Here is a 27802-nt window from a genome sequence, read left to right as displayed (position 1 = left end):
TCCTTTATCGTAGCCTCGAGACTTTTTACAAGTTTTGCACCGGGTTGATAAATCTCCACCAGGTTTCTGTGGGAACTTCGAGGTTAGCTCTACTGAGGGTAGATCTACATTCTACGTAGATCTACCTTCCCTCAAATCTACGAGAAGGCTCTTTTCTCGGGGCAGAGAATTGCCTGGGAGTTGTAGTCCAACCGTCATGGCTTCTGAGCGATGCGCCGACGCTGGACAATGACGTCACATTTTTTCCTTTGGAAGGCGCGTGGTGACGTCATCAGACGCGTCTCCGTCGCGGGGCATCTTGGGATTTGCTGTCTCCCTCGCGTTCCTTCTATCCCGTCGGCGTGAAGCTGCCCCGATCCTCGCCCGGACGATGGCCGGTTTCCGCGCTTTAGGATTGGACTCCTGGCTGGCGTCTCAGGCGGAGCAGCTGGGCTTGTCGAGGCCTACCCCGGTGCAGGAAGCCTGCATCCCTCCCGCCCTGCAAGGTAAGACCCAGAGGAAGAGTTAGAACTTCAAATAACTTTATTACCATTTTTTTTAATAAGATTTTTTTTTTTACCAACATATCAAATTAACGCGTGAACAGTCTGGCGCCCGGGTATCAAACATTCTAATACAAATAAAACTAGTAAAATTAATAATAATTATTAGATTCAATTAACTTTTAATTGAATCAATTATTAGATTCCATCAATTGAAGAATGACAGATTGCAATTTATAATTGTGTATCATCATTAGAAATATATTTATATATAATATATAAATACATTTATATTATAATACGTTGCAATCTGTCATTCTTCAATTGATGGAATCTAATAATTGATTCAATTATATATAAAAATATATATAATATATATAATTATATATAAAATTCAATTATAAGATTCAGTTATATATAAAATATATTTCTAATAATGATACACAATTATAAATTGCAATTTGTCATTCTTCAATTGATGGAATCTAATAATTGATTCAATTATGTATAAATATATATATTATATATAATATATATAATTATATATAAAATTCAATTATAAGATTCAATTATATATAAAAATATATTTCTAATAATGATACACAGTTATAAGTTGCAATCTGTCATTCTTCAATTGATAGAATCTAATAATTGATTCAATTATATATAAAAATATATATTATATATAATATATATAATTATATATAAAATTCAATTATAAGATTCAATTATATATAAAAATATATTTCTAATAATGATACACAATTATAATAAGTTGCAATCTGTCATTCTTCAATTCTTTCATGTTTTCTCTTATTGTTAATTTTGTTTTATTATATAAAAGTGTACACACTAACATTCCCCTTTCTCTTATTTCTATCGCTTATTCTAATTTTTAATCGTATCGCCTTTTACTAAAAAAACATTTTCTTTCTATCCTACCTAACTTCTAGTCATGTCACCTACCTAAAAAAAAAAAGAAAATGAAAAAAAAGATTGCCATTTTGAATGAACACTAACTGGCATACATTAAAACGAAATTTCGTTGCATACAGCTCTCAAAGGGTCTCCACCTCTAATATACACTACATAACCATGACTAAATAAATAAATAAATGCAAAATTATGCATGTACCCACATATATTATTATATGACAGAGAGAAACAACACAGTCTAGTTTGGATGTGTACGTGTACATGGTGAGAAAAATGAACCTTGCTAGTTTACCAAACAGATGGCATAGGGAACAAAGCTGTTACAGGCTCTGGTAGTCCTGCTAAAAATACTTCGAAATCTCCTCCTGGAGGGGAGCAACAGAAACAGAGACCGTGAAGTGAGCGTGTGGGGTCTCTGACAATGCTTTGAGCTCTAAGCACATAGCACTTATAAGCAGTATCCTGAATGACAGGAAGTGAGCTTCCTATAATCTTCTCCGCTGTCCTCACCACTCTCTGTATGGACTTTCTATCTGAGCCCACTGCTGCCACCAAACCAAACCGTGATGCAGTTTGTTAAAAACGCTCTTCATCGTCCTGTGGTAAAAAGTGGCCAGGACATAAGGAGAAAGATATCCTCTCCTCATCCGAAGCAGAAAATGTAGGCACTGGTTTGCAGGCTTCACTAAGGATGATGGGTGGAGACACTAGTTCAGATTGTTAATTGTTAATTATCAGATAAATTATCTGCACCCCAAGATACTTAATACTGTTGACCATCTACATCTGTGATACTGCATCCTTGATACTGAGTGGAATATGACCATGCCAGCTCTTTCTAAAATCTACAATGATTTACAATGGTCTCCTTTGTTTTATTAATATTTTTATTGCACAAGTCCACCAGAACCTTCACCTCTTCCCTATAAGCACCTTCACTGTCGTCCTCACAATGTGATTCGTAGCGGATTTGGCACAGGAGTCGTGCCCCATCTGAAGGAATTGGAAGGCTCGCTGAACCCTTTAACGGTTTTTGAACTCCTCCCATAGCAGTCCCACCCCCAACATGCCAAACATGAACAATGACAGGTAGTCCTCAACTTACGACAGTCTGTTTAGTGAACGAAGTTACAATGGCACTGAAAAAAAGTGACCGATGACCATTTTTCACCCATATGACCATTGCAGCATCATGGCCAGGTGATCAAAATTTGGCCGCATGGCCAGGTGCCTCTGACCACACACAAAGTGCCCCACACACCTTTTGCCTTTGTATTGAGCCGGCTTCCTACATCTTGCTCCCATAGGTCGCGACTGCATGGGCTGCGCCAAAACAGGAAGTGGCAAGACAGCTGCCTTTGTGCTCCCCATCTTGCAGAAACTTTCTGAAGATCCTTTTGGCATCTTCTCCCTGGTGTTGACACCAACAAGGTAGGGGCAGGTATAGCTTGGGAAAGGACATTTACCTCGAAGAGATGGGTAGGTGAATTCTTGGCTAGGTCTGTGCTTAAATGAGTTGCACAAAATAAAGATTACTGTATATACTCGAGTATAAGCCGAGTTTTTCAGCACATTTTTTATGCTGAAAAAGCCCCCCTCGGCTTATACTCGAGTGAGGGTCCCACTTAGCTGTTCTCCGGTGCAGTGTGGGTGTTCTCCGGTCTCTCCTGCTCATCTGCGGGCACCTGCAGCCTCTGGGTGATCCAATAACTGCTGATATCACCGCTCTTCTTCTCCCGCTCTTCCCCAGGGCTGTGACCAATGACATAGCCTTTACAGTCTTACCCGTGTTTGGTCATGCCCAGTGGTGGGATTCAGCCAGTTCGCACCACTTCGGGAGAACCGGTTGTTAACTTTCTGAGCAGTTTGGCAAACTGGTTGTTGGAAGAAATCATTAGGGCAGAGAACCAGTTGTTAAATTACTTGAATCCCACTACTGGTCACGCCCGCTTGCTCCGCCCAAGCATTGCTGAATACAAGTACTGGTCTTCGATATACAGTACGTTTATTTAGGATTTTAACTCTTGTATTTTAGCTTGGTTGCTGATTGAGCTGTTTTTGAAATTTACCAGTAGCTGCTGCATTTCCCACCCTAGGTGTCAACTTGCAAAGCTTTCAAGTTGCCATGAGCAGGAGGGAGGGAGAACTGATAGAACTGATTGATTTCCCTAACTGAAGTGCATTCCATACATTCTTCCTGACCGCAGTCAGAAGGAGGGTGTTGGATTTCACAGCCAGCCAAAGTGGTTAATTGGAGAATGTGATTTACGACATGGCCAGAGAGGAGGAGAGAGACAGGGTCATAGGGGAACGTAAATCTACGTGGGATTAGTTCTAACTGCATCCAAATATTGCCGAAATGGTGCTCCTAATAAATGACTGTTGTTTTTTTTTAATTTGATTTATATGCCGCCCTTCTCCGGAGACTCAGGGCAGCTTACAATGCGCTAAGCAATAGCCTTCATTCTTTTGTATATTTATACAAAGTCAGCTTATTGCCCCCACAAACTGGGTCCTCAATTTACCTACCTTAGAAAGGATGGAAGGCTGAGTCAACCTTGAGCCTTGGCGAGATTTGAACCTGCAGTAATTGCAGGCAGCTGGTCTTAATAACCAGCTTAATAACAGGGTGCCTTAGACCACTGTACTACCAAGGCTCTTCTTTCTTTTGAAGTTCGGCTCATGGCTCATGAATTAATTAGGGCATCTTTCGGAAACTTCACACTAAGCTTATACTCGAGTCAATAAGTTTTCCCAGTTTTTTGTGGTAAAATTAGGTGCCTCGGCTTATATTCGGGTCGGCTTATAGTCGAGTACATACGGGTAATTGGGTATGTCTACGCTAGTGAAAAGAAGAACTAGCAGTGACATGATAGGGTTCCAGTATTTGAGAGGCTGCAGCAAAGAAGAGGGGTTCAATCTATTCTCCAAAGCTCCTGAAGGCAGGACAAGAAGCAATGGGTGGAAACTAATCAAGGAGAGAAGCAACCTAGAACTAAGGAGAAATTTTCTCACACTCAGAACAATGAATCAGTGCTCCAACACTGGAGGTTTTTAAGAAGAGATTGGAGAATCATTTGTCTGAAATGGTGTAGGGTCTCCTGCTTGAGCAGGGGGTTGGACTAGAAGACCTCCAAGGTCCCTTCCAACTCTTATCCTTAAAGATTTGTGGAAGCAGAGAAGTAAGGTGTTAAGGATATTGGTGTTGTGTTACCAACCAGCAGAGTAAATGCACAAGGAAACGTTGCTGAGAGCAATGAATAAGAGATATGCAAACTGGTTTATCAAAAGCTTACTTTATAGTAGAAAACCAGTCTCATAGTCTTTAAACAAATTCCAAGTCTTTGCCAGTTAAATCAGTCCAGTAGTTACAGAATCTTCTTACCCAACAAACAGTAGTTGGTTAGAATAACAAACTCACTCTGGTTCACAAACCACGATGGTTGCAGATCCATCAAACCGATGATTACAGATAACAACTCCTCTCAGTGGTAGCTTATCATAGCAGCTCCATCATCAACAGCAGCATATCATAGCAGCAACTGAACACGTTGCAGTACCTTGCTTAAATACTCTCACAACCAGTCATTATCTAATTACAGCATGACTCAGCATTAAAGTCACATAATACATTTACAGATTAAAGTTACAGTACACATATATTGCCTGGACAACTGTTAGGCTCAAACCATATCCTAACATAAAGCCAAAAGGCTCACTTAATGGCCCTGAAAAGCCTAGTTGCCCAGAAGAGAGTTATACTAAGAAGGACAAAGCCCGCTTGTGAGCAATTTTGAAGTGACGATTAAGATATCACTGGAAATACGATTTACTTGGAAATGTATTGTTACTCAGGGACTCTTAAGATTTATTTTCGTTATTATTTACTACTCGTATTTCTATGCCGCCCACTCTCTGAGGACTCTGGGCGGCTTACAACAAAGACAGTACACTAAATAGCATATTGCCCCCAACAATCTGGGTCCTCATTTTACCCACCTCGGAAGGATGGAAGGCTGAATCAACCTTGAGCCAGTGAGATTTGATCCGCTGATCTGCTGAACTAGCAGTCAGCTGAAGTAGCTGCAGTACAGCACTCTAACCACTGCGCCACCTCGGCTCTTACTTAAGATGATAGTGAAACAGGCTGGAAGCACTGATGCCTCCTCATGCTGGATTCTCTCTTACCTGCAACAGAATCAAGAAGGAAGTCAAAGGGGAGAAGTCTGCTCTGCCTCTGCAAATACCGTATTTTTCGGAGTATAAGATGCACTTTTCCCCCCTCCTAAAAGAGGCTGAAAATTTGGGTGCGTCTTATACTTTGAAATGTAACCCCGCGCGGTGCCCAAAATGGCTACCCAGAACAGCTGCTGCCTTTTCTTACCCCTTCTGCGCTTTGCCGCGGAAGCAGTATGCTCCATCGCATAATTGGACCCTGCAACATTATTCTGGGACACATATTTGTCTTCATTCAGATGGAATATGAATTTAATATTAGTAATTAAATAAATGTTTTTTTTAAAAAAATCTTTTTCCTTCCCTTCTCTGCCAGAGAGCTGGCCTATCAGATTGCTGAGCAGTTCCGTGTCCTTGGGAAGCCTCTGGGTTTAAAGGACTGCATCATAGTCGGGGGAATGGGTACGTAAACTTATTTGGAATCTGGAAATTCACCCTCTCCCTTTAAAACAAGCTATCTTAAGCCCTGCGAAGCTGCAGAAAATACGCTGGGATGAGACTCATAGGTTTTTGGATGCTATCTCTTACAAGAGGTGCTAAGATTTTCTCTCTTGATGGACTTTCAGATATGGTCTCTCAAGCCCTGGAACTGTCTCGGAAGCCCCATGTTGTCATCGCTACCCCCGGGCGCCTGGCTGATCACCTACGGAGTTCCAATACCTTCAGTCTTCGAAACATCAAGTTCTTGGTAAGGCATTTTGTCAGGGTAATGATTTAAGAGCTGACCAGCTGCTACAATGATGTAAGGCTAGGAATGAGTCAGCAAGGTTTTTGGGCTGATATCACTTTAAGAGCCTGTAATAAGAAGAGGCCCTTTTGGGGTGGATTTCTCAGTGTATGCTTCCGTGCTGTAATTGCAGGTTGCTGTTTGTTTCAGGTCTGACTAAAGTATGTGTATGTATATATTTTTTGTAGATAAAACCACTATTTACCGTATTTTTCAGAGTATAAGACGCACCTTAGTTTTTGGGGAGGAAAATAAGAAAAAAGCTGATTGGCAGGTGGATCAGCCTCCTGGAATACCCCCAATCAGCTGTTTCCAGAGGTGGATTTTAGTGACAGGTTCTTTGGTTGTGAGCTCTGTGCCTTTCTTTTTTTTTTTGCTTTTTTTTCTGCCTCTGAAACTCCATTTCAGAAAAAAACTTTTCCTGCCTCTGAAAGCCTCCGAAACAGAGCTTCAGAAAAAAAGCCTCTGAAGCTTGGATTTGGGGCTTCTTTTCTGAAGCTTCGTTTCTGATGCTTTTTTCAGCCTCTGAAACCTCGGTTTGAAAAGCCAGGCGGGGCTACATTCGGAGTATAAGACGCACTCAGATTTTCACCCTCTTTTTTGGGGGGGAAAAGGTGCATCTTATACTTCGAAAAATATGGTAAATACAAACCTCTGTTTACTGTATTTGCTGCGGGGTTGTCTCACAAAGTCACACTGTGTGCACTCTGACACATTTGCACAGAGTGGGGTTTCTCAATCTTGGCATCTTTAAGATGTGTGGACTTCAAATCCCAGAATTCTGGCTGGGGAATTCTGGGAGTTGAAGTCCACACATCTTAAAGGGGCCCAGGTTGAGAAACACTGGTATAGAGCCTTAACTTAGAATTAGGATCCTGGGTAGCAAAGGGCTGGAGGAAAAAAAAATCTCTTTGCACCACTGTTAGGCAAATTGGAACGTTTCAGTCATAAGTATAGTACTCCTTAAGTTATGACTGTAATGGAAGCTGCCCATTATTGGTTGTAGATCGTAACAGTTGTAAAACATGTCCAACCTGATTTTATTACCTTTTTGTGGCAGTTACGAAGCAAAACATGGCAGATGTTAAAAAAAAAAATGCCATGATGGTTAAGCCAATTAAAGTCTTGCTATGGGTTTGATTATGCCAAAAACAAAGTAAATGCCATTTGGCACAATTGTTGTAAACTGCAGTCATGTGACTGCGGGGTGCAAATAGCCATAAATGCAGCATGTGGCCAAGTACCTTCGAGTCCGGTCATGTGACCACAGAGGGAGGGGGCTGTTGGAACTTCAGGCCCAATTTGTAACTTACCCCTTTTTCAGGTAAGTCAGAAGTTCAAACGGTTGCCAAGCAACCAGTCATAAATCAAGGCCGACCTGTACTTTCTGTTTGAATCCTAAAGACCTAGTAACTTCTCTCCTCTGATCAAACTTTCTGGCACTAAATTCTGCAATGACCAACATATTTTTCTGATGGATTGTTTATTCCCTCCACTTCCTTTTCTCCAAGCTTGTCTCCACGTAGTAGGATTTGTTTCAAAACCGTGTAATCCGTAAGAGGACTATTAAGTCAATTTTTTTAAAAAATGGACTTAAACACATTAGGCTTCAGTCAAATTCTTCGGAGAGGGGCGGCATATAAATTGAATAAATAAAATAAAATAAAATAAAATAAAATAAAATAAAATAATAAAATAAAATAAAATAAAATAAAATAAAATAAAATAAAATAAAATAAAATAAAATAATAAAATAAAATAAAATAAAATAAAATAATAAAATAATAAAATAAAATAAAATAATAAAATAAAATAAAATAAAATAAAATAAAATAAAATAAAATAAAATAAAATAAATAAATAAAATTGATTAAGGTGGGTTTTGTTTTGTTTTTTAGACCACCAAAAAGCTGAGTAAACATATACAGGTATTCCTCGATTAGGACCAGTCATTTAGCAACCCTTCGAAATTACGACAGATCCCCAAAGAGCTCCTTTTGGCTTGGATTCCAAGTTCCGATGGCCGCCTCATCCATTCCCCCCGTGGTCATGTGATCACATTTTGGGTACTCGGCAACTGGCTTGCATTTACAGCCATTTCCAGCATCCCGTGGTCATGTGACCACGATTTATGTTGGATTTTGCCGGAAACTGGCATTTACTTTCTGTTTACTGCAAAAAAACCCAAAACACCCATTGCAGACAATGGATTCTCTTAACTATCGCCACAAAAAAATATCATAAAATTGGGTTGGTGGTGTGGTGTATCACCCGCTTAACAACCAGCGTGAATTACAACTGTAATTCCAGGCTCAATTACAATTGTAAGCCCGTGACTGCCTGTCAGCTGACATGAAATAGCCAGTGTGCTGGCTGCGGGATTCTGGGAATTGAAGTCTATGTACCCTGTTTCCTGAAAATAAGACATCCCCTGATAATAAGCCCAATCGGCTTATTTTAGCATGCGCTAAAATAAGCCCCCCCCTGAAAATAAGCCCGCCCCAAAAATATTTAAATGCACGCTCAGCCGATCCCCGCCATTTCCTCTGGTTTCCTCCACCTGCCCCAAAATAATAAGACCTCCCCGAAAATAAGGCCAAGCGCTTATTTCGGGGTTCAAAGAAATATAAGACAGGGTCTTATTTTTGGGGAAACACGGTAGATATTTCCCCAGTGATGGTCCAGCCCAGGCTGCCTTTCAGGGTTGACTTTACCCTTTAGTCTGGTCCTTACTGATAGTTCAGCTGTAGCCACTTCCTGTCTCCTTTTTGGTTTCATTTTAGGTCCTAGACGAAGCCGACCGGTTACTAGAACAAGGCTGCACCGACTTTACCAAAGATTTGGAAGTCATCTTGGCTGCAGTTCCAGCCAACAGGCAGACGATGCTCTTCAGTGCCACCCTGACAGATACCCTGAATGAGCTCAAGAAGATCGCCATGAACAAACCGTTCTTCTGGGAATCGATATCTGAGTGAGTTTGGCTTTTGGGGGCGGGGGGGGGGATGTCTTCGAATGGGGAAAGAATTTGGAGCTCAGCGGGAGGGGAAGGAGGATAGGAGAGGCTTACAGAACTGTGTGCTGTAGAGAGAAGAGTTTTTTTCTCCCTCTGTCAAAGTGAAAGCCCAGTGAAATTAATAGTTAGTAGTTCATTTCTTTTACTACAGGTAGTCCTTGACCTATAACCGTTTGTTTAGCGACTGTTCAAAGTTACAACAATACTGAACAAAGCGACTTACGACTGTTTTTCACCCTTACGACCATTGCAGCACCCCCATGGACACGTGATCAAAACACTTGGTGTGTATTTATGACGATTTCCGTGTCCCGGGGGGGGGGGTGTCACATGATCACCTTTTGTGCCCCTCTGAGAAGCAAAGTCAATGCAGACCAGTAGTGAAATGTAAAATTTGTTACTACCGGTCCTGATGATCCCAGCTGAGCCGCGCAATCATCAGAGGCTTTTTTTTTTTTACTTTTAAAAGCATTTTTTCAGCCAAAGAGGTTGTAAAAGATGCTTTTAAAAATTAAAAAAAGGCCTCTGATGATTGCGCGGCTCAGCTGGGCAACGGGAGGGGGGCAGGGAGTTTTGCTACCAGTTCTCCGAACCTCCTGCCTCCATCACTACCGGATCGGGTGATCCAGTCCGAACCGGGAGCATTTCACCCCGATGCAGACGCTAGATTCACTTAACCACTGTGTCCAAAAAAGGTCACAGAATAGGGCAAAACTCACTTAACCGTCCTGCTTAGCAGTGGAAATTTGGATTGTGGCCATAAATTGAGGACTACCTGTAGAAGAAAAAGTCTACTTCCTGAATTGCCCATCTAGCCTTTACTGATCACAAGTGTCAGGATTGAAATTAAACTCCTTCCTGGCATTTCCAGGAGAGGCCTTGAACCCAAACTCTCCTTCCATCAGTGCCCATTAGAAACCACAGCACCCCTGTCAAAACAATGAATGAAAATGGCTTGTTTCACATAGTCCCCAAGGAGGGGTCCTCCTAACTCCTTTAAGGGAGATCAAACGAATACCTGGTCTTTGGTCCTGCTCCTGTCTCTTCCACATCTGCAGAATTCGTCTAAATATCCTTTTCCTTCTATCTTGCAGTGTCAGACACAGAGAAAGGAGACTTTAGTGTAATTGGTTAGTGAGATGCCTAAATTGGGTGGGTGGATGGTGTTGTGGCCTGTTGGACGCCGGCCCCTCCACCACCTGAATCAGAGGAGGAGGAGGTGTGGGAGTCAGGGTCAGCATCAAGGTAACCTGAGCTCCAAGGTGGAACTGGCAGAGAAAGATAGAGAGAGGTGGAGCTTGGGCCATCCGTCAGCCCTCAGATGGAGAGTCAACAGCCCCCAGGTCTGGAGGTGGCTGATGAGGAAGAGGAGGAACAGTCCCTGATGCGCGGATGCACAGAAAGCAGAGGAGAGCAGAGGAGCAGAGCAGTGGAAATCTATGGGCCGATCCTTGGGACAGAAGAGCCACCGCTGCTAACGAAGCCCCACCCTAGCTCAGGGGATAAAAGGCAGGGGGCGGAGAGGAATAGATGGGGCAGACAACTATTCATCTCCCTGCCGGACAGACTTGTTAGCCTGCGTTGAAAGAGAAATTTTTTGCCAGGGCTGCCGGCACTCCCAAAGATGAGTTCACTTCAGAGGATTTGTCGTGTTTGGAGAGCTGGGTCAGAACAGATGGATGGACGGAAAGATGGGATGGAGAGATAGATTATTAGATTTTTGTTTTGCCTTTACTGCTTTATATAAATTATTCAAGGCAGTGAACATCCCTAATGCTCTTTCCTCCTATTTTTCCCACCACAACAATCCTGTGAGGTGGGTTGGGCTGAGAGAGACTGGCTGGCTCAAAATTTGATGCCTAAAGAATGGATTAGAACTCACCGTCTCCTGGTTTCTCGGCCACTACGTCAACCTGGTGTAGATAGATTCCACAAAGTGACCATAAACACAGTGATTGTCCAACTGCTCCAGTTGTGGGTTCCTCCTGGTTCGGCCCGGTTCGGCCAAGCCAGTAGCGGTGACGATATGATGTCATCAAACCGGTCCTTTGTTCGGGAGCTGCCCGCCCCTGCGTTATTCTTACCTTTTATTTGGCCCTGCCCCCAATCTATTCGCTGCCTCCCAAGCCCCAGATGATTGGCTAGAAGAGAAAAAACTGTTTAAACTCTTGCCGTGGGGCTTCAAAGGGCCGCCCTACAGCTGATCAGCAGTAAAAGGCAGTGTGGTGGTAGACCGGTGCCTCCAAAAACAAATGGGTAGACCGGGATGCTTGAAAAACAAATAGGTAGACCGGTACAGCTCTGCAAGCAGTTAAAAGCCTGGTAGACCAGTACCTCTGCTAAATCCTAAAGAGTTATCAAACCACGCCCACAAAATAAGCCGCGCCCACAGAACCAGTAGTAAAAAAATTTAGAACCCACCTCTGAACTGCTCCCTGTGGGATCGCTCTCAACTCAAAGTCCGATACACGTAGGGTAAATAAAACTGCCTTCTGCTTCCTTCCCTGAATTGAATGTAATGGGAGTGAAGGGAGGATGCATTCAGTTGCTAAAAAGCTATTTATAAATGGTTTCATATAAGCCTATTTAAACATTCAAGCTACAATTTCCGTCTTAATCTTCCTCAACCAATTGATCCTGTATGTTTAATTAAGTTTCTTCTGTATCCCTCCACTCCTGCTTAATGAATGCTTTGGAACGAATTCTGGCGTAATGACTTGAATCTCTTGACTTCCTAATGAAGGCTCTATTTCTGATGGACTTTGACCAGGCTTAAGTAACTGTTTATAACTTGATTGTAGGCTGGTGGTTTCAAAATCCCTGTCCCTAACAGCTGGCCAATCTCACCGTCCTTAAGAGATCTTGGGTCAGTCTTGCGGAGAAAGCTAGTTTATGGTAAACAAGCCGGATTGCTGGTGCCAACCACAGGTGGTCCTTGACTTACGACTATAATTGAGCCCCAAATTTCTGTTGCTTAAGTGAGACAGATCTCGAGTTTTACCCCATGTTTACAACCTTTGTTGCCACAGTTTTTGAGTGAATCACTGCAGTTGTTAATAAACTCAGTGGTTAAGTGAATCTGGTTTCCTCATGGACTTTGCTTGTCGGAAGGTCGCAAAAGGGGATCACGTAATTCGCAGGACACTACAACCATCATAAATACGAACCAGTTGCCAAGCACCTGAATTTTGATCACGTGACCACGGAGTTGGTGCAACGGTTGTCAGTGTGAAAAACAGTGATAAGTGACTTTTTTTCAGTGATTTTGTAACTTCGAGCAGTGGCTAAACGAATGGTTGTAAGTCGAGGACTACCTGTACACATTAATGCCACTTTTCTTCTGCCAGTGGAAATAACAGACCCAGAACCTTCAGTATTCAGTCTAAACCAGGATTCCATGATATGTCAGTCCTACAAAAATCCAAAGCGGAGGAGGCTTCATTTTTGCTCCTACTTTGCGTATGTTGTGGCCCGTAAGCGGCCTGTGCAGCTAGTAGCTGATTCCGACAGTGAGGAGGCTGGTGTGGTGCTGCGCCAGCAGCCTGTGCAGCTGGCACTCAAGTCGGACAATGAGGAGGCTGGAGAAGATGTGGTGCCAGAGGCAGGGATTCAGCCAGGGCCTTCAGAACCTCCAGAAGCGAAGTGAAGAGGACGAAGAGGAGGAGCCTCTTCTCGATCCACGAGTGCGCAGAGCTGCCAAAAGGCAGGAGTGGCTCCTCAGGAGGAGGTCTCCTCGAGAGTAAAGCTTGTGGCTAATTGGCCACTCCCTTAGTCTATTTAAGGAGGACCGCCGACTGAAGCAATTTGCAGGGAACAACTTAGTTCACATATCTTTGTGTCTTGTCTTGCTGATCTTATCAGCTTCCTGCAAATTGCTTCTGGACATTCTGCCAACCATAGTAAGCTTTCAGTTATTATTCTTTGAATTCTTGGTGGCTGTTAATGCAATTAATTAACAGCCGTTATTGTAAAAGACTGATTTATTTAGTAAACTAAGGTTTGAACGGACTTTGTGTGTGCTGCGTTCTTTGGGGTCCGTAGCTGGGGCAGAACAGCGTAAGAATGACAACGCAGAAATCTTGGATCGGTTTTAATGCTGAACAAACCAACACTTGAGTTTATTTCCTGCATCACTACAACAGGTCAAAGAAATAAAGGCACAGTGTTTTAGGTAGAAGCCAAATAGGATCCATTTTGCAATAAACAATAAACTAGAATTTCCGCAGCCGCGCAGACTGCTGTATGCGAGCAGAGCAATGACGCAGAGTCTTCTTTATCATTGATTCATTTTGTTTATTTTACAGTATTTATAACCCATCCCAGTCCCAAAGGACTTTGGGCAGTGGACATTATCCACAGAAGTACCTTCCCCTAATGAGTAAACAAGGTCAAAACCAATTAATCAGGCAAAGCAATCTTAACCGCAAAGAAAACCTGAATTAAGCAACCAAAACCAGATTGAAATAATTCGATTGTCAGCACTCCAAACTACATTCGTTCCAGTGCTGACATAAGAAGGAGAAGCGAAGGCGTCTGGAAAGGGACGTTTGACTTTTCACCTACTTATTTTCTCTGGAGATAACATCCCCTAGGAGATGGGGTGGGAGGGGGGAAATTCCTTTGAGCTGGAGTAGATTGGGGTAGAATGACTTGGAAGATGGCCAATGAGTGTAGGGGAGTGGGGAACGGAAGGGGAGGGTTTGGGGGCTGGACGTCAGTGTTGGCTTCATTTGGAGTCGGGTTAGAATGTCGTGCTTAATAAATAGGAGTTTTTCTTCAAAGACTTTGTTTGAAATGCAGTTTATTTGAGGCGACCTCGAAACTTGACATCGATTGTAACTTATTTCTGGAACTGCAGCAAAATGGGGGCTGCATGTATTTCTGGAGGGGGGGAGGTGAATATTGCAAAGGGTAGGGGCTGTTACAGGAAAGGTTAAGCAGATGTATAAACAACAACTGCACCCTGCAGTAAGGCTGATCTTGTAGAGGAGGGCCTCAGTGGGAAGGAGTATTGTTGGACTGACCTTTACTGGGAAGTGTTGTGACCCAGGCTCACTTAGTCATTACAAGACACAATTAGTCCCAAACAAAACTGTTTTATTATAACAGCTGAGAATTACTTCATTCCCATCTTAGTCCAAATTAATTGCAGAACAAATCTTTCAGAATAAATCCTCCGGGCTTATCACAAACCTTTATCTTCTTTGGCACTCTGCCAAAGGCCTTTCTTGGCAAAGCCCCGCGAAGTTCAAAAACAACTGGAAACAGATTTAGCAGATTTCCCTGCCGTTGTAACTTCGAACAATCATGAAACAATTTTAAGTCGAAGATCACCTCTAGCTGCCCATCTCAATCAATACGTGACTGGGCGGCATGCATCATAAAACGTAAAAACAATTAAAACAGTACAAAATAAAGTTACGTGAAACCAAATAAAACTCTTTGTCAGCACTTCAAGTTGCATTTACTCTAGTGCTGACATAAGAAGAAGTGGAGGCGTCTGGAAAGGGACGTTTGACTTTTCACCTACTTATTTTCCCTGGAGATAATATTCCCTAGGAGATGGGATGGGAGGGGGGAAATTCCTTTGAGCTGGAGCGGTAGATTAGGGGTAGAATGACTTGGAAGATGGCCAATGAGTGCAGGGGAGTGGGGAACGGAAAGGGAGGGTTTTGGGTCTGGAAGTCAGTGTTGGCTTCGATGAGTCGGAGGTAGAATGTCGTGCTTAATAAATGGGAATTTTTCTTCAAAGACTTTGTTTGAAATGCAATTTATTTGAGACGACCTCGAAACCTGACACTCTTATTGTGGATGCTAATACAGCCAGGAAACAAGGCCCTTAACATCTCAATATTACTTTATTGTGAAGATGGATTGACAGAATCTTGCAAATTTGAAAGTACATTCGCCACGCCCCCCACCCTGTCTTCTTTACCATCCCAAGAAACTAGGGAGGGCTGAATCTGTTGCCCTGGCCATTAGGCGGCTGTGGGTTACGCTGTCTCTTATCTAACCATTCCTTAGGCAGCATCTCTGCCCACTGTCCCAAGTTCATTCTACATACTATTACAGCAGAGGAGTAGAGAGATAAACTTAAGGGAATGCAAGAATGACTAAATAAATATTAGTTCAGCCCTGGGAAGAAGAAAGGGTGAGAAAGAAACTCAAGATTGCCCTGCCTTTTTCTCTTCAGTATAAGACAATGTTTTTCAAACTTTTCAACTTTTAAAATGTGTGGATTGGGAATTCTTCAACTTCCCAAAAGTCCCCAGCCAGCTTTCTTTAAGATTGTGTAGACCAGGGGTCTCCAACCTTGGCAACTTTACGACTTGTGGACTTCAACTCCCAGAGTTCTGGGAGTTGAAGTCCACAAGTCGTAAAGTTGCCAAGGTTGGAGACCCCTGGTATAGACTGTCTAACCATAAAGTTGTCATGATTTGAGAAATATAGTACTGGTATAACAGGAGGCAGAGGGAAGCTCTATCCGTCTTTCAGGGTTCTTGTCTACAACAATCAAGTTGTAGTCATTCTTCCGGTCTCTATTTCTTGACTTGTCCTACCTTGAAGGCCTTCTGATTGTACCTTAACTCCACTAAGATCTCTTCTTCCTTCTCTCCATCCCCCAAATCCCACCAGGGTACGGACAGTGGAACAGCTCGATCAGCGTTATCTTCTGGTGCCTGAGAAGGTCAAAGACGCTTACTTGGTCCACCTCGTGCAAACATTCCAAGATGAACATGAGGACTGGTCCATCATCATCTTCACCAACACTTGCAAGTGAGTTTGTCCAGAGCATCTTTGCCTCCCATCATTTCATTTCTGCTTTCTCTCCTTTCTCGTCTGTCCCTTCTTTTGGCCAAGAGCTGATATTTCAGTCTTAATGTAAAGATACAATAGCAATGTGCCAGTCAGGCCAAAACTTGCCCATCAATTCAAATTAAAGTTTTTGAGGTTGAAAATCTGTTTTCTTCCCTACTTTAAATCAGATTGAGGAGAAGGCAGTTGGGGTGGACTTAGTTTATGCAGTGTAAGAGGTTGTAGTCAGGAGAAAGTGCAGTTTTCTCTTTTCTTACCTTTAGTACTTTAAATATCTCAGGGGCTGCCACAAAGAAGAGGGAGTCAAGCTATTCCCCAAAGCACCTGAGGGCAGGACAAGAAGCAATGGGTGGAAACTCATCAAGGAGAGAAGCAACCTAGAACTAAGGAGAAATTTCCTAATAGAACAGTTAATCATTGGAACAACTTGCCTTCAGAAGTTATGAATGCTCCAACATTGGAAGTTTTTAAGAAGATGTTGGATAACCATTTGTCTGAAGTGGTGTAGGGTTTCCTGCCTAAGCAGGGGGTTGGACTAGAAGACCTCCAAGGTCCCTTCCAACTCAACTCTTCCCTTCCCTTCCCTTCCCTTCCCTTCCCTTCCCTTCCCTTCCCTTCCCTTCCCTTCCCTTCCATTCCATTCCATTCCATTCCATTCCATTCTATTCTATTCTATTCTATTCTATTCTATCCCATATGCCCTGAGTAGGATGGGACTTCTCCTAGACATATCTTTTCCTTCAGCACTTTCTGGAATGATTAGGTAATCAGATTTTGCTATAGAAAGTACTGAAAAAAAAGTGAGCCTTTCTGTGTCTAATGTGATAAGAGTGGACTATAAGAACTCAACTGAGATGGATGGATGAATGATGTTCCCTCCAGTTTTTATAGTTCCTAGTGACCACATTGATAATAGTTTTCTCCCGGATGATTATCAGATAGACCTAATCTCTTCTATCTGGTAATCCAATTGCTACCGTATAACTAAGTCCATCTCCCTTGCTCTGCTGGTTGTCTTTTTCTCTTTCCATCCAACTTTCCCAGCCTTAGAATTTTCTCCAGAGCGCTGAGTTGTTGCTTAATGTAGCCTGAAGTAGGAAAATTGGAGCCTGAACTATATGTGTTCAAGTGAGAATTTCCGTTTGATACGGGCCCAAAAGCTCCCCGCCTCATTTGCAACGATTTCATTGTGAGCTAGTCTTTCTCCTTAAGTCTAGAATAGAGGAAAGGTGAATCTTTGTTCCCATCTCAGAGTGCAAGGTCAGTCTTTCAAGGAATGTTAGCAAAGAGATCCTTATCTATCAAGTTTAATCATTGGTGGCATCAGAGAATTGCATTGACCAAGCAGTCAAACTTGCCTTGTGACATAATCAGGAGCTGGCGCATCCTTTTGATTGACAGATGGGCAGGGCACGGATGTTTCTGAGCAGATGCAGAGTTGTAGCTCCTGCACTAGCTACTAGAGTAGCAAAAGACTGATTTTATTATTTTATTATTTATTAAATTTACATGCCACCCATCTTGCTTGACCTTTTTAGGACCTGTCAAATTCTCAACATGATGCTCAGGAAGTTCAATTTCCCATCCGTGGCTCTCCACTCAATGATGAAACAGGTAAGTCAATGATGGCCTCCAACGGCTGCCCAGAGGATGGAAGATCGGCGCTCAAGGCCAATTCCTCAAGCCGTCTTCTGCCGTACCTGACTCCCTGCCACGTAGGTTGGGTGCAGCATCTTTTCCACGGATGCCAGCTCCAAACCTCCATGGGGCATAAGAAGGCCCATGGACCTTCCTCTCTTTTTCCATCCATCCCAAGGAACCTTCTGAGCTGCGTCTCCAATTGTGCTTCTGCACAGAGAGAAGGAGTGTCCCATCGCTCAGTGAATAAAGCAACTTCACCTGTAGGGAATTCCAGGTTGAGTTCCCAGTATCCCAAGTAAAGCAGATCCTGTTCTGCCGTAGGCTCCCTTAAAAAGCAGGAAGCAGGAATTGGTCCCGACAAAACCTCTTTTAGTTACACGACTGTGAACTACGTTCATTCACAGCAGGGGTGAAATGCTCCCAGTTCGGACCGGATTGCCCGATCCATTAGCGATGGTGGCGGGTGGTTCGGAGAACCGTTAGCAAAAATCCCTGCGGCCCCCCCCCCCACCCCCCATGCCCAGCTGAGCCACGCTATCATCAGAGGCTGTTTTTTTAACTTTTAAAAGCATTTTTTCTACAACCTCTTCGGCTGAAAAAATGCTTTTAAAAGTAAAAAAAAAAGCCTCTGATGATCGCGCGGCTCAGCTGGGATCGTCAGAGGCTTTTCAAAGCATTTTTTCTACAACCTCTTCGGCCAAAGAGGTTATAGGAAAAAAAATGCCTTTAAAAGCCTCTGGCGATCCCAGCTGAGTTGCCTGATCGTCAGAGGCTTCTAAAAGCATTTTTTTCTGCAACCTCTTAAGGTTGCAGAAAAAATGCTTTTAAAAGTAAAAAAAAAAAAAAAAGTTGGCCACGCCCACCCAATCACATCACCCTCCCCCACCAAGCCATGCCCACAGAACCAGTAGTAACACATTTTAGATTTCACCCCGGATTCACAGTCAGCGAGGTTTGTCCAAACAGTTTTCCAAAGGCATATTTATCAACACACCTTATCTTGTTTGGCAAACTGCCACGTAACTTGTTTCCAAACGCAGTGCAAGGCAAAACTTGGCGCAGTGTCTTAGAGTCACGAACAGAACTTCCCACTCTTGAAACTACCAAATGAAGGAATTGTTTCCTGCAAAAGCCCCCTCCCCCTTTGCTCCTCTTTTGTTTCCTATGGGAGGGGACAATCGCCTCCAAGATGTGGCTTTACTCCCAAGTCGACCCTGCTTTCTGAGTTGTTCTTGTCTTCTGGCAGCTCTGTGCATGCACACAATGGGAATGGGCTCCAGCTATTCCTCTGCCTCACTGCTGTCTATCTCCCTCTCTGACTCTGATGTCCGAGCTTTCCCCAGGCCCCAGGACTGGCCCATATTCCTCCCCAACCTCCTCACTGTCTGACTCTGCTGCCAGCTCTGCTCTCTGCCGGCAGGCCACAACAATAGGGAATATCACATCGCTCAGTGAATAAAGCAATGTCACATGTAGGGAGTTCCAGGTTGAGTTCCCAAGCCTGCAAAATCCTCTCTTCTTATCCGAACCCCCAGCAAGTGGCGATTGTTAGAGAAAGCAAGCTTGATTAAAAAAAATGCAATTTCCTGCTCTGATGATGGTTTTTTTCCTTCTCTCTTTTTTTGGGTGCTCAGAAACAACGTTTTGCAGCGCTGGCAAAATTCAAATCGAGTGTCTTTAAGATCTTAATAGCTACCGATGTAGCTGCCAGGTGAGTGAAGCCAGTCTGGAGGTAAAATAGGTGCAGAAGAAGGGGACCTGTCCCAGATTAGGTAGATTGCCAAGCTTAACCATCTTCTCTTGTGTTCCATTTCTTTTGGATTTAGGGGGCTCGACATTCCCACCGTCCAAGTCGTCATCAATCACAACACGCCTGGACTTCCCAAAATCTATATCCACAGGGTGGGCCGAACAGCCCGAGCTGGTAAGGAGGAATTCTCTTCGTTGCTTCGAATCCATTGTCCTTTCAGACTGATTCATTCTCTTTGGAAGCAACAGGAATTCTTAAGGGGTTTGTGCACTTTGCGACTTCAGAGCCCACTTTGATTGACGTTTGAACTGGCCTTTAGAAAGAGGCTTCCCTCTGGGATTCCCCACCTTCTAGGACACTGGAGCATCCTTGCCCAGGGAAAAATGCTGTTTATTCCAGCGGTCTCCAGCCCTGGCAACATTAAGCGTTGGCGGACTTCAACTCCCAGAATTCCCCAGCCAGCAAAGCTCCCTGGGGATTTCTGGGAGTTGAAGTCCGCCAGGCTTAAAGTTGCCAAGGTTGGAGACCACTGCTCCAAACAGACAAGCAGATACAGATTAACAGAGTTGGAAGGGACCTTGTAGGTCATCTAGTCCAACCCCCAAAGCTGCAAAAAAAAAAAACCTGCACAAGGGCCAAGCCCTCCAAGGAGATGCCCCCTTGGTGGACCCATCAGCCCTGGCTGACTTTGCTACGCCAAAGCCCCCAAAAGGCGAGGCTGGAGAGCGCTCGAGTTGGTAGGCGCGCCTGCCCAGGGCGCAGAGCAAAGCTGGCTGGAGAATTCTGGGAATTGAAGTCCACCAGGCTTAAAGTTGCCAAGGGTTGAGACCCCTGGTTTATTCTGTAGGTTCTGCTGGAATTTTCTTCTCATTGGAATTTTTCAATGTGCCAACATGCTTTTTTTCTTTGCACGCATCACTTCAAGATTATTTATCGGTAGTCCTCAATTTACGACCATATTTGAACCTAGAATGATCATTGCACGTCGAGGTTGTTAAGCGGATCACCACCTGATTGTGCCCATAACCTTTTTGCATCAGTTGTTAAGCAAACACCGTGGTTGTTACTAAACCAATCTATTTTCACCAATGAGTATTTTTTTGCAGGCAACAAAAATGAAGGGAAAAAAAGTCAAAAATCACAGTCGTGTGATTGTAGGATGCTGCAAAATAGCCATAAATGTGAGCCGGTTGCCAAGCACCCAAATGCAGTCACGTGACCAGGGGGCACGGTGGTTGCGGCTGTCATAACTTTGAAAAAGGGTAGTTTCTGGCTTTGCTGGCTGAGGAATTCTGGGATTTGAAGTCCACAAGTCTTAAAGTTGCCGAGGTTGGAGACCACTGTACTACAGTAGTCCCCAACTTACAACAGTTTGTTTAGTGACAGGGGAAAAAAAGATTTATGACCATTTTTCACACTTATGACCATTGCAGCATCCCAATAAGTCACCTGATCAAAATTTCAGACGCTTGACAAAACTGGCTCATATTTATGGTGGTTGCGACGCCCCACCTTTTGCGACCTTCTGACAAGCCAAGTCAACGGCAAAGCCGGATTCACTTAACAACCATATTACCAGCAACTGCAATGATTTACTTAACGACTGTGGCAAGAAAGGTGGTAAAATGGGGCAAAACTCAACTGCCTCGCTTGGCATCAGAAATGTTGGGCTCGATTGTGGTCATAAGTTGAGGACTAGTTGTCCTGTCTAGAACCGGCTTTCTTAAGGGAAAAGGGGGAAGAGCCATCTGTGCCCACCGCTTAGGTCTCTCTCATGGCCACCCTTTACAGGTCGGCACGGAATTGCCATCACGCTGGTGACCCAATACGACATCCATCTCGTCCATGCGATTGAAGAACAGATCAGTAAGTTGCAAAACGTCGGAAACTTTTGTGGGGGGTGGGGAGCCTGGAAAAATATGTTAAGATACTAGTTTTGCCTGCTCCCGTAGTTGGCAGCATAGCTGGCTGTGGAATTCTGGGAGTTGAAGTCCACAGGTCTTTAAAATTGCTGAGGTTGGACACCCCCCCCCCCGGGTTCTCTCCTCCATCCAGCCAAAGATTTGTATGCAACAACAACAGCTACAAAAAAGTATGAAGCTGGAGGTTTAGAGGAAGATGTTTATTCTTATCATTGGGTTAAAACAATATTTTTTATTTTATTCTTGTTTTTGATTGCCTTCTATTATAATATTTACATATAGCTTTTATATGTTTTACCTCTGCTTGTACACTGCCCAGAGTCACTCTACGACAGAGGTGGGCAATTTCTAATATAAATACAAATCAATACGTAAAGCCCAAATGCAACAAGTTATGGTCAGCTCATGGGTAAACCCGACTGTTGTTTACAAATCATGGTTTATCACGATTGTGTGGATCTGTGCACAGCTAAATAAGCCAGTGGTGAAATCTAAAATTTGTTACTACCGGTTCTGTGGGCGTGGCTTGGTGGGGGGCGGTAATGTGACTGGGTGGGCGAAGAGGTTGTTAAAAAATGCTTTCAAAAGGCTCTGACGATCCCAGCTGAGTTGCCTGATCAGCAGAGGTTTTTTTTCTTTTAAAAGCCTCTGTCGATCAGGCAACTCAGCTTGGATCGTCAGAGGCATTTAAAAGAAAAAAAGCCTCAGCCGATCAGGCAACTCAGCTGGGATCGTCAGAGGCTTTTTTTTTACTTTTAAAAGCATTTTTTCGACGGAAGAGGTTGTAGAAAAAATGCTTTTAAAAATTAAAAAAAAAAGCCTCTGATGATTGCACGGCTCAGCTGGGCATGGGGGGGGGCAGGAATTTTTGCTACCGGTTCTCCGAACCACACACCTCCATTGCTACAGGATCAGGCGATCCGGTCCGAACCGGGAGCATTTCACCCCTGAAATAAGCCCTGCCTTAGCCCAGTATCTCTGCTCTCTACCTGTTCATGTTTTTGGTTGTCACTGTTGTGACTGAGGCCCACGTAGTGATTACCAAACACAATTCAGTCCTGAACAGACTTATTTTATTTTATTAAAACAGCTGAGAATTAATTCGTTCTCAGCTTAGTCCAAAACAGATTCTTCATAACCAGTCCTACGGCCTTACCACCAACCTTTGATATCTTTGGCAACCTGCCAAAGGTTTTTCTTGGCAAAACCCCCCACAAAATTCAAGAGACGCTGACAAGAAGCACGGGAATCAACATTGCTTCATTCATTCATTTATTCATTCATTGTAAAGTGAATCACTGCAGCTATCACAATTGTTAAGTGAATCTGGCTTCCCCGTCGACTTTGCTTGTCAGACCGTCGCAAAAGGGGATCACATGACACCACCCCCCCCGGGACACTGCGTCCGTCATAAATATGAGTCGGTTGCCAAGCGTCTGAATTTTGATCACGTGACCACGGGGATGCTGCAACGGTCATAAGTGTGAAAAACGGTCGTTTTTCAGTGCCATTATAACTTTGAACGGTCATTAAACGAAGTGTTGTAAGTCGAGGACTGCCTGCCTAGCATGAAATGGCAGAGATGCTCACGTACAAGTGATGAAAAGACTATGCTTTGTGTTTTGTTTTTTTAACCATATCGACGTCTGGCTTACCCCCCCTCTTTAGAAATGAAGCTTCAGGAGTTTTCGGTGGAGGAGCAAACTGTGCTGAAAATTCTCACCCAAGTGAACGTGGTCCGGCGGGAATGTGAGATCGTAAGTGGAGGGAGGGATTTGGTTCCCAGGGCCCCAAATGATTTCCCTGGACAAGTGAAGGATTTGGAGACTGATAGGCTCAGTTCCAGTCCACTTCCTTTTCCCGGTCCTCTATCAAAACATATCAATCAAGTAATCCCACAATGTTGCGTGTTCCTTTTTTTAAAAAAAAAAAAAACTCAGAGACTGGAGGCAACTGATTTTGATGAGAAGAAGGAAATAAACAAGCGGAAGCAGATGATCCTGGAAGGAAAGGTAAGGTGTGTCAGGGCGTTGATTAATCCCATGTTTGGCTCTGGGAAAAATCACCCTGGTTTAGAGGATGGATCGAGGCTTATTCTTTGTTGCAATATTCTGAAAAAGAAACGCGAAGAAAAGTTTCTAATAAAACTCATTTATTTGTTATAAAGAAAATAAAACACCGCACTAACTAAGAAAAGTAATTGCTACATTTTTGAAATAATTCTTGCCGGCTATTTCTCAGCCGGACCTTGCTGGCAAGAGAACAAAGGAAAGAGTGTGTGAAGCAAGTGAAGGAATGCAGACATGCGTAGTAACTTTTGATAACAATTCTTGGCAAGGTACGGAAAGCCTGATAGTCCAGAAATGATGAGTTCAGCTGGCAAATAAAATAACGCAGTGACATTCCCCTTCTTTTGCCAGTTGAGCGAATATCAGTACATCATCAAATAAGGCACATCTTACGCAGATACTCGTGTTGAGTAGCAAATAAAATAACGCAGTGACAAAGTGGAACAATTCTCTTGCTGCCAGGACAGGCAGCGGCTAAGCGGGAATCACCCCAGGCCTGACCCTCCCATCAGTGGAGGCTTGCAGATCAGGAGCAACCAATAGAAACAGGGGTCTCCAACCTGGGCAACTTTACGACTTGCGGACTTCAACTCCCAGAATTCCTCAGCCAGCGCATGCGCTGGCTGAGGAATTCTGGGAGTTGAAGTCCGCAAGTCGTAAAGTTGCCCAGGTTGGAGACCCCTACAATAGAACACACTACCAAGAACTTATTAACAGGGCAGGCCACTGATACATAAACAGAGGCCAACCGCTCCCTCCCTTCTAGCACCGATGATGTTACCTAGGTGGGTAATGAAACGTCTGCAGGAAAAACACCAAGCTCAGAGAGCACCAAAGACCTTACGCTTTTCCTTTTTTTTTTATTGTGGTTTTGTTTTTGTTTTTTTCATCCTTGGTTTGCTTTGACCCCCCCAAAAAAAACACAATTACTATAAAGCAAGCAGGCAAGCTTGCAGGTCCCTATGGTTTGCTGTGAGTTTCCATCTCTGGTTTCTCCAGATCCCGCAATGACTGCATGGCTGGGTTTGCTCAGTGTGCTAAACCATGGCTTCAGAATAAGAACAGTGGTTTGCCATGACGCAGGCTGAGAGACCATTGTTTGCCAAGCATCACATGTGGGTTTACACCAGAGGTGAATTTCACTTACTGTATTTTTCGGAGTATAAGAGGCACCTTTTTTCCCCCTAAAAGGGGGGGTGAAAATTTTAGGTGCGTCTTATACACCGAATGTAGCCCCGCCTACCAACCGGCCCCCACCCTTTGGCCTCTGCCTCCCAGCAGTTACCTCCTTGCAGCAAGCAGCAAGAAGAAACGGCTCCTTTCAGCTTCAGCACAGCCTAATTAGCAGAAGTTGATTGGATCGGCCTCCCGACTCTCAGCTGATTTGCTCTCAGCTGTTTTGTGCAGGGCCTCTGCTGCTTGCTGCAAGGAGGTAAATTGCTGGGAGCAGATTTTTTTTTCCCTTGTGCTAAACAAGCTATGCTGAAAACGAAAATGAAAGTAAAGCAGGATGTTTGCTGTTTGCTGCAATGAGCAAAATTGCTCAGAGGCAGAGGCAGATTTCTTTTTCTTGTTTTCCTCACCAAAAAAGGTAAGTGTGTCTTATACTCTGGTGCATCTTATACTCCGAAAAATACGGTAACTCTGAAGTCAGTTTTAACACAGTAGCGGCTGCGAAATCCACCTTTCCATGAAGTTCCATGATGTTTGGGGAGCAGACAGTTTTGGGGAGAAGAAATGGTAAATGCTTACAGTAAACAGCTGGGATTGGAGGGCTTGAGAAGGGGGAGCAGTTTTTTGGGGGGGCTCTTGCCTATGAGGTCTCCTTCTGGGCATCTTGGAATCTCTTCTTTCCCTGATCCCCACAGGACCCTGATCTGGAGATGCAACGGAAGGCCGAGCTGGCCAAGATTAAGAAGCAGAAGCTCAAGTTCCAGAGCCAAGTCCAACAGACCCTGCAGGAGAGACAGCAGAAGCAGCTTCAGCACAAGCTGAAAAAACGGGCACGACGGCAGCAGAAGCAGAAGCAGGCGAAGTGAGGGCAGGTCATCCTCCCGCCTTGGTGGCAAAGGACCCTCGTGGGGAACGATCCGCCACTGAGCTGCCTCCGCCCCAAATTCGCCTTGCGCCAAAGGGAGGACGCTTCTTGTAACGTTTGGCCTTTCAATGAACGTAATCGAATATCAGGAGAAAAAGGCTTGGGAAAAGAATATTAGCAAAGGCAGGTTGGAGAAGTTGCTTGGCTGTCTGGAGACCAAGGAGTCTCTCCTTGAGGCCGTCTCCTTTTTTCCAAAAACCCAAGACTTTCATTTGGGCTGGGCCCTTGGAGACCAAGGAGCATACTTGGATGTAGGGACGTGGTGGCTTGGTAGCTAAGACGCTGAGCTTGTCGATCGAAAGGTCGGCAGTTCAGCAGTTCAAATCCCTAGTGCCACGGAACGGGGTGAGCTCCCATTACTTGTCCCAGCGTCTGCCAACCTAGCAGTTCGAAAGCAAGTAGAAAAATAGGGACCATCTTTGGTGGGAAGGTAACCGCATTCCGTGCGCCTATGGCGTTGAGTCATGCTGGCCACATGACCACGGAGACGTCTTCGGACAGCGCTGGCTCTTTGGCTTTGAAACAGAGATGAGCACCGCCCCTAGAGTCGGGAACGACTAGCACATATGTGCGAGGGGAACCTTTACCTTTACCTTGGAGACAGCCCCCTACCCACCTTTCCAAATGAGGGCTGCATCATAAGATCTTGTCTCGCAGCCAACAGTTTTTCAAGTCTCACCAGGCAGTCATGCCGCAGAGCAAAGTTTGGTGATTTGTGGTGATTTGTGGGTGGAGCCTTTTGATGGAAGCAGGCTCTGGGTTTGGGGGTGGGGGTTGTCACCAGAATCTCATGGCCATGCCAGGCACATGCTGGCAAGTAAACCGTGTACTTTCAATAAACCGCTCTCTATGATGAAGGGGAAAAACAGAAGCTTTTACGTGTCTTACTGTATATAAACCTAGCTACAGTCCTTGGGTTTGACTGTTAACGTTCTTTCAAAATGATTTAGACAATTTCCAAATAACATCCTTCAATAGGAGCCTATGCACAAAGGGCATTTCCTATTCTTCTCTCTACCTGAGTTTTTAGTCCCTCGCTCCCTTTTCTATAGGCCTTTGAATGGATGCAAAAAAATAAGGGGTAAATTTATAGTTTGTCAAATGTCATAAAAGTGATTTATCTCTGCACTTTTCATGGGGGAGGACTCTTGATTTTATTTATTTATTATGTTCGCTATCCAAAGGAACTCTAGGCGGCTTACGATGCCATCAAAACAAAAATATAAAAACTATTATAATTTTAAAAGTACAAGAATTACATACAGATTGGTAGCCAAGCATCTTGATATTTCCCTCCTGCACCCATACGCTATGCTTATGCGGGACGTTTTCACATTTGCGGTATTTTGGATTCCAAATGCCCCTTTTTGGTCATTTTGGAATGATTTCAAGCGCAAAACAAGCTTTTAAAGTCATTCCAATAACCTGTTTCAACGTCAGTATAGTAGGGCAGAGGTAGGCAACAATGGCAACTGTAGAAAGGAGGAGGAGGGAAAAAACCTTCCAGGAGAAACCTCCGCAGATGGATTTGGCCCTTCTTTTATGAAAAGCCCAATTTTTTTTAATTTTTTTTTATTTGATTTATATGCCGCCCTTCTCCGGAGACTCAGGGCGGCTTACAGTGCGTTAAGCAATATTATTTTCCCTTTCCCTATATGCCAAGGTGCCACATCCTCATCTTGTCCTTAGATTTCATTGCTGGGGGAGATTAAAGAGAATGGCCCTTTTCCATTCCTCCGTTTCCAATTCCTCCTCGGTGTCTTTTTCAAAAGAGGCTGCGTTCTTCCTTGAGTGCGTGCAGAAGGGAGGGGAGAGGTGGGGAAAAATGCTTTCAGGGAGCTGGCCTGATGGAGGCTCTTGCTTTCCGTGTTTCATTTCACCATCGGCTTTTGATCTGCCAGCCTCCTCTGTGTCCTCCTATTGATCTCCTGTGTGTTTTTCCCCCGACTATAGCAAATACGACAGGTCACGTGATGTGCGCGCACACACCGCCTGCTATGGATGTGGGCTGAGTTTCAGTCATTACCGTTCCTCGGTGCCCAGACTCAACCTTCGTTGGCATGCCAGCTGCTTTCTGATCTCTCTTTCTTCGGGGTTTCTTGCAGGGGTTTC

At 44.0% G+C, this 27802-nt stretch overlaps 1 protein-coding gene across 1 annotated transcript; it reads left to right on the top strand.

The window, feature by feature from the left end:
* The first annotated feature begins 356 nt into the window (after nt 1–356).
* DDX49 (DEAD-box helicase 49) lies at nt 357–26877 on the top strand. Its single transcript, XM_070931831.1, has 13 exons — nt 357–485; nt 2726–2849; nt 5971–6056; nt 6221–6342; nt 9165–9352; nt 16031–16171; nt 17749–17824; nt 19486–19562; nt 19678–19775; nt 21393–21467; nt 23192–23280; nt 23464–23535; nt 25461–26877. Exons 1-13 carry the CDS (start codon nt 371–373, stop codon nt 25629–25631), a joined length of 1434 nt encoding a protein of 477 aa, XP_070787932.1. The 5' UTR covers nt 357–370; the 3' UTR covers nt 25632–26877.
* The last annotated feature ends 925 nt before the right edge of the window (nt 26878–27802 follow it).

The sequence above is a fragment of the Pituophis catenifer genome, unplaced genomic scaffold (genome assembly GCF_029215685.1).
Source record: "Pituophis catenifer annectens isolate HBS135680 unplaced genomic scaffold, rPitCat1.0.hap2 SCAF_1, whole genome shotgun sequence".
NCBI classification, from domain to species: Eukaryota; Metazoa; Chordata; class Lepidosauria; order Squamata; family Colubridae; genus Pituophis; species Pituophis catenifer.
Note: the sequence above shows the minus strand (reverse complement) of the source record. Positions and strands in the feature narration are given on the sequence as shown.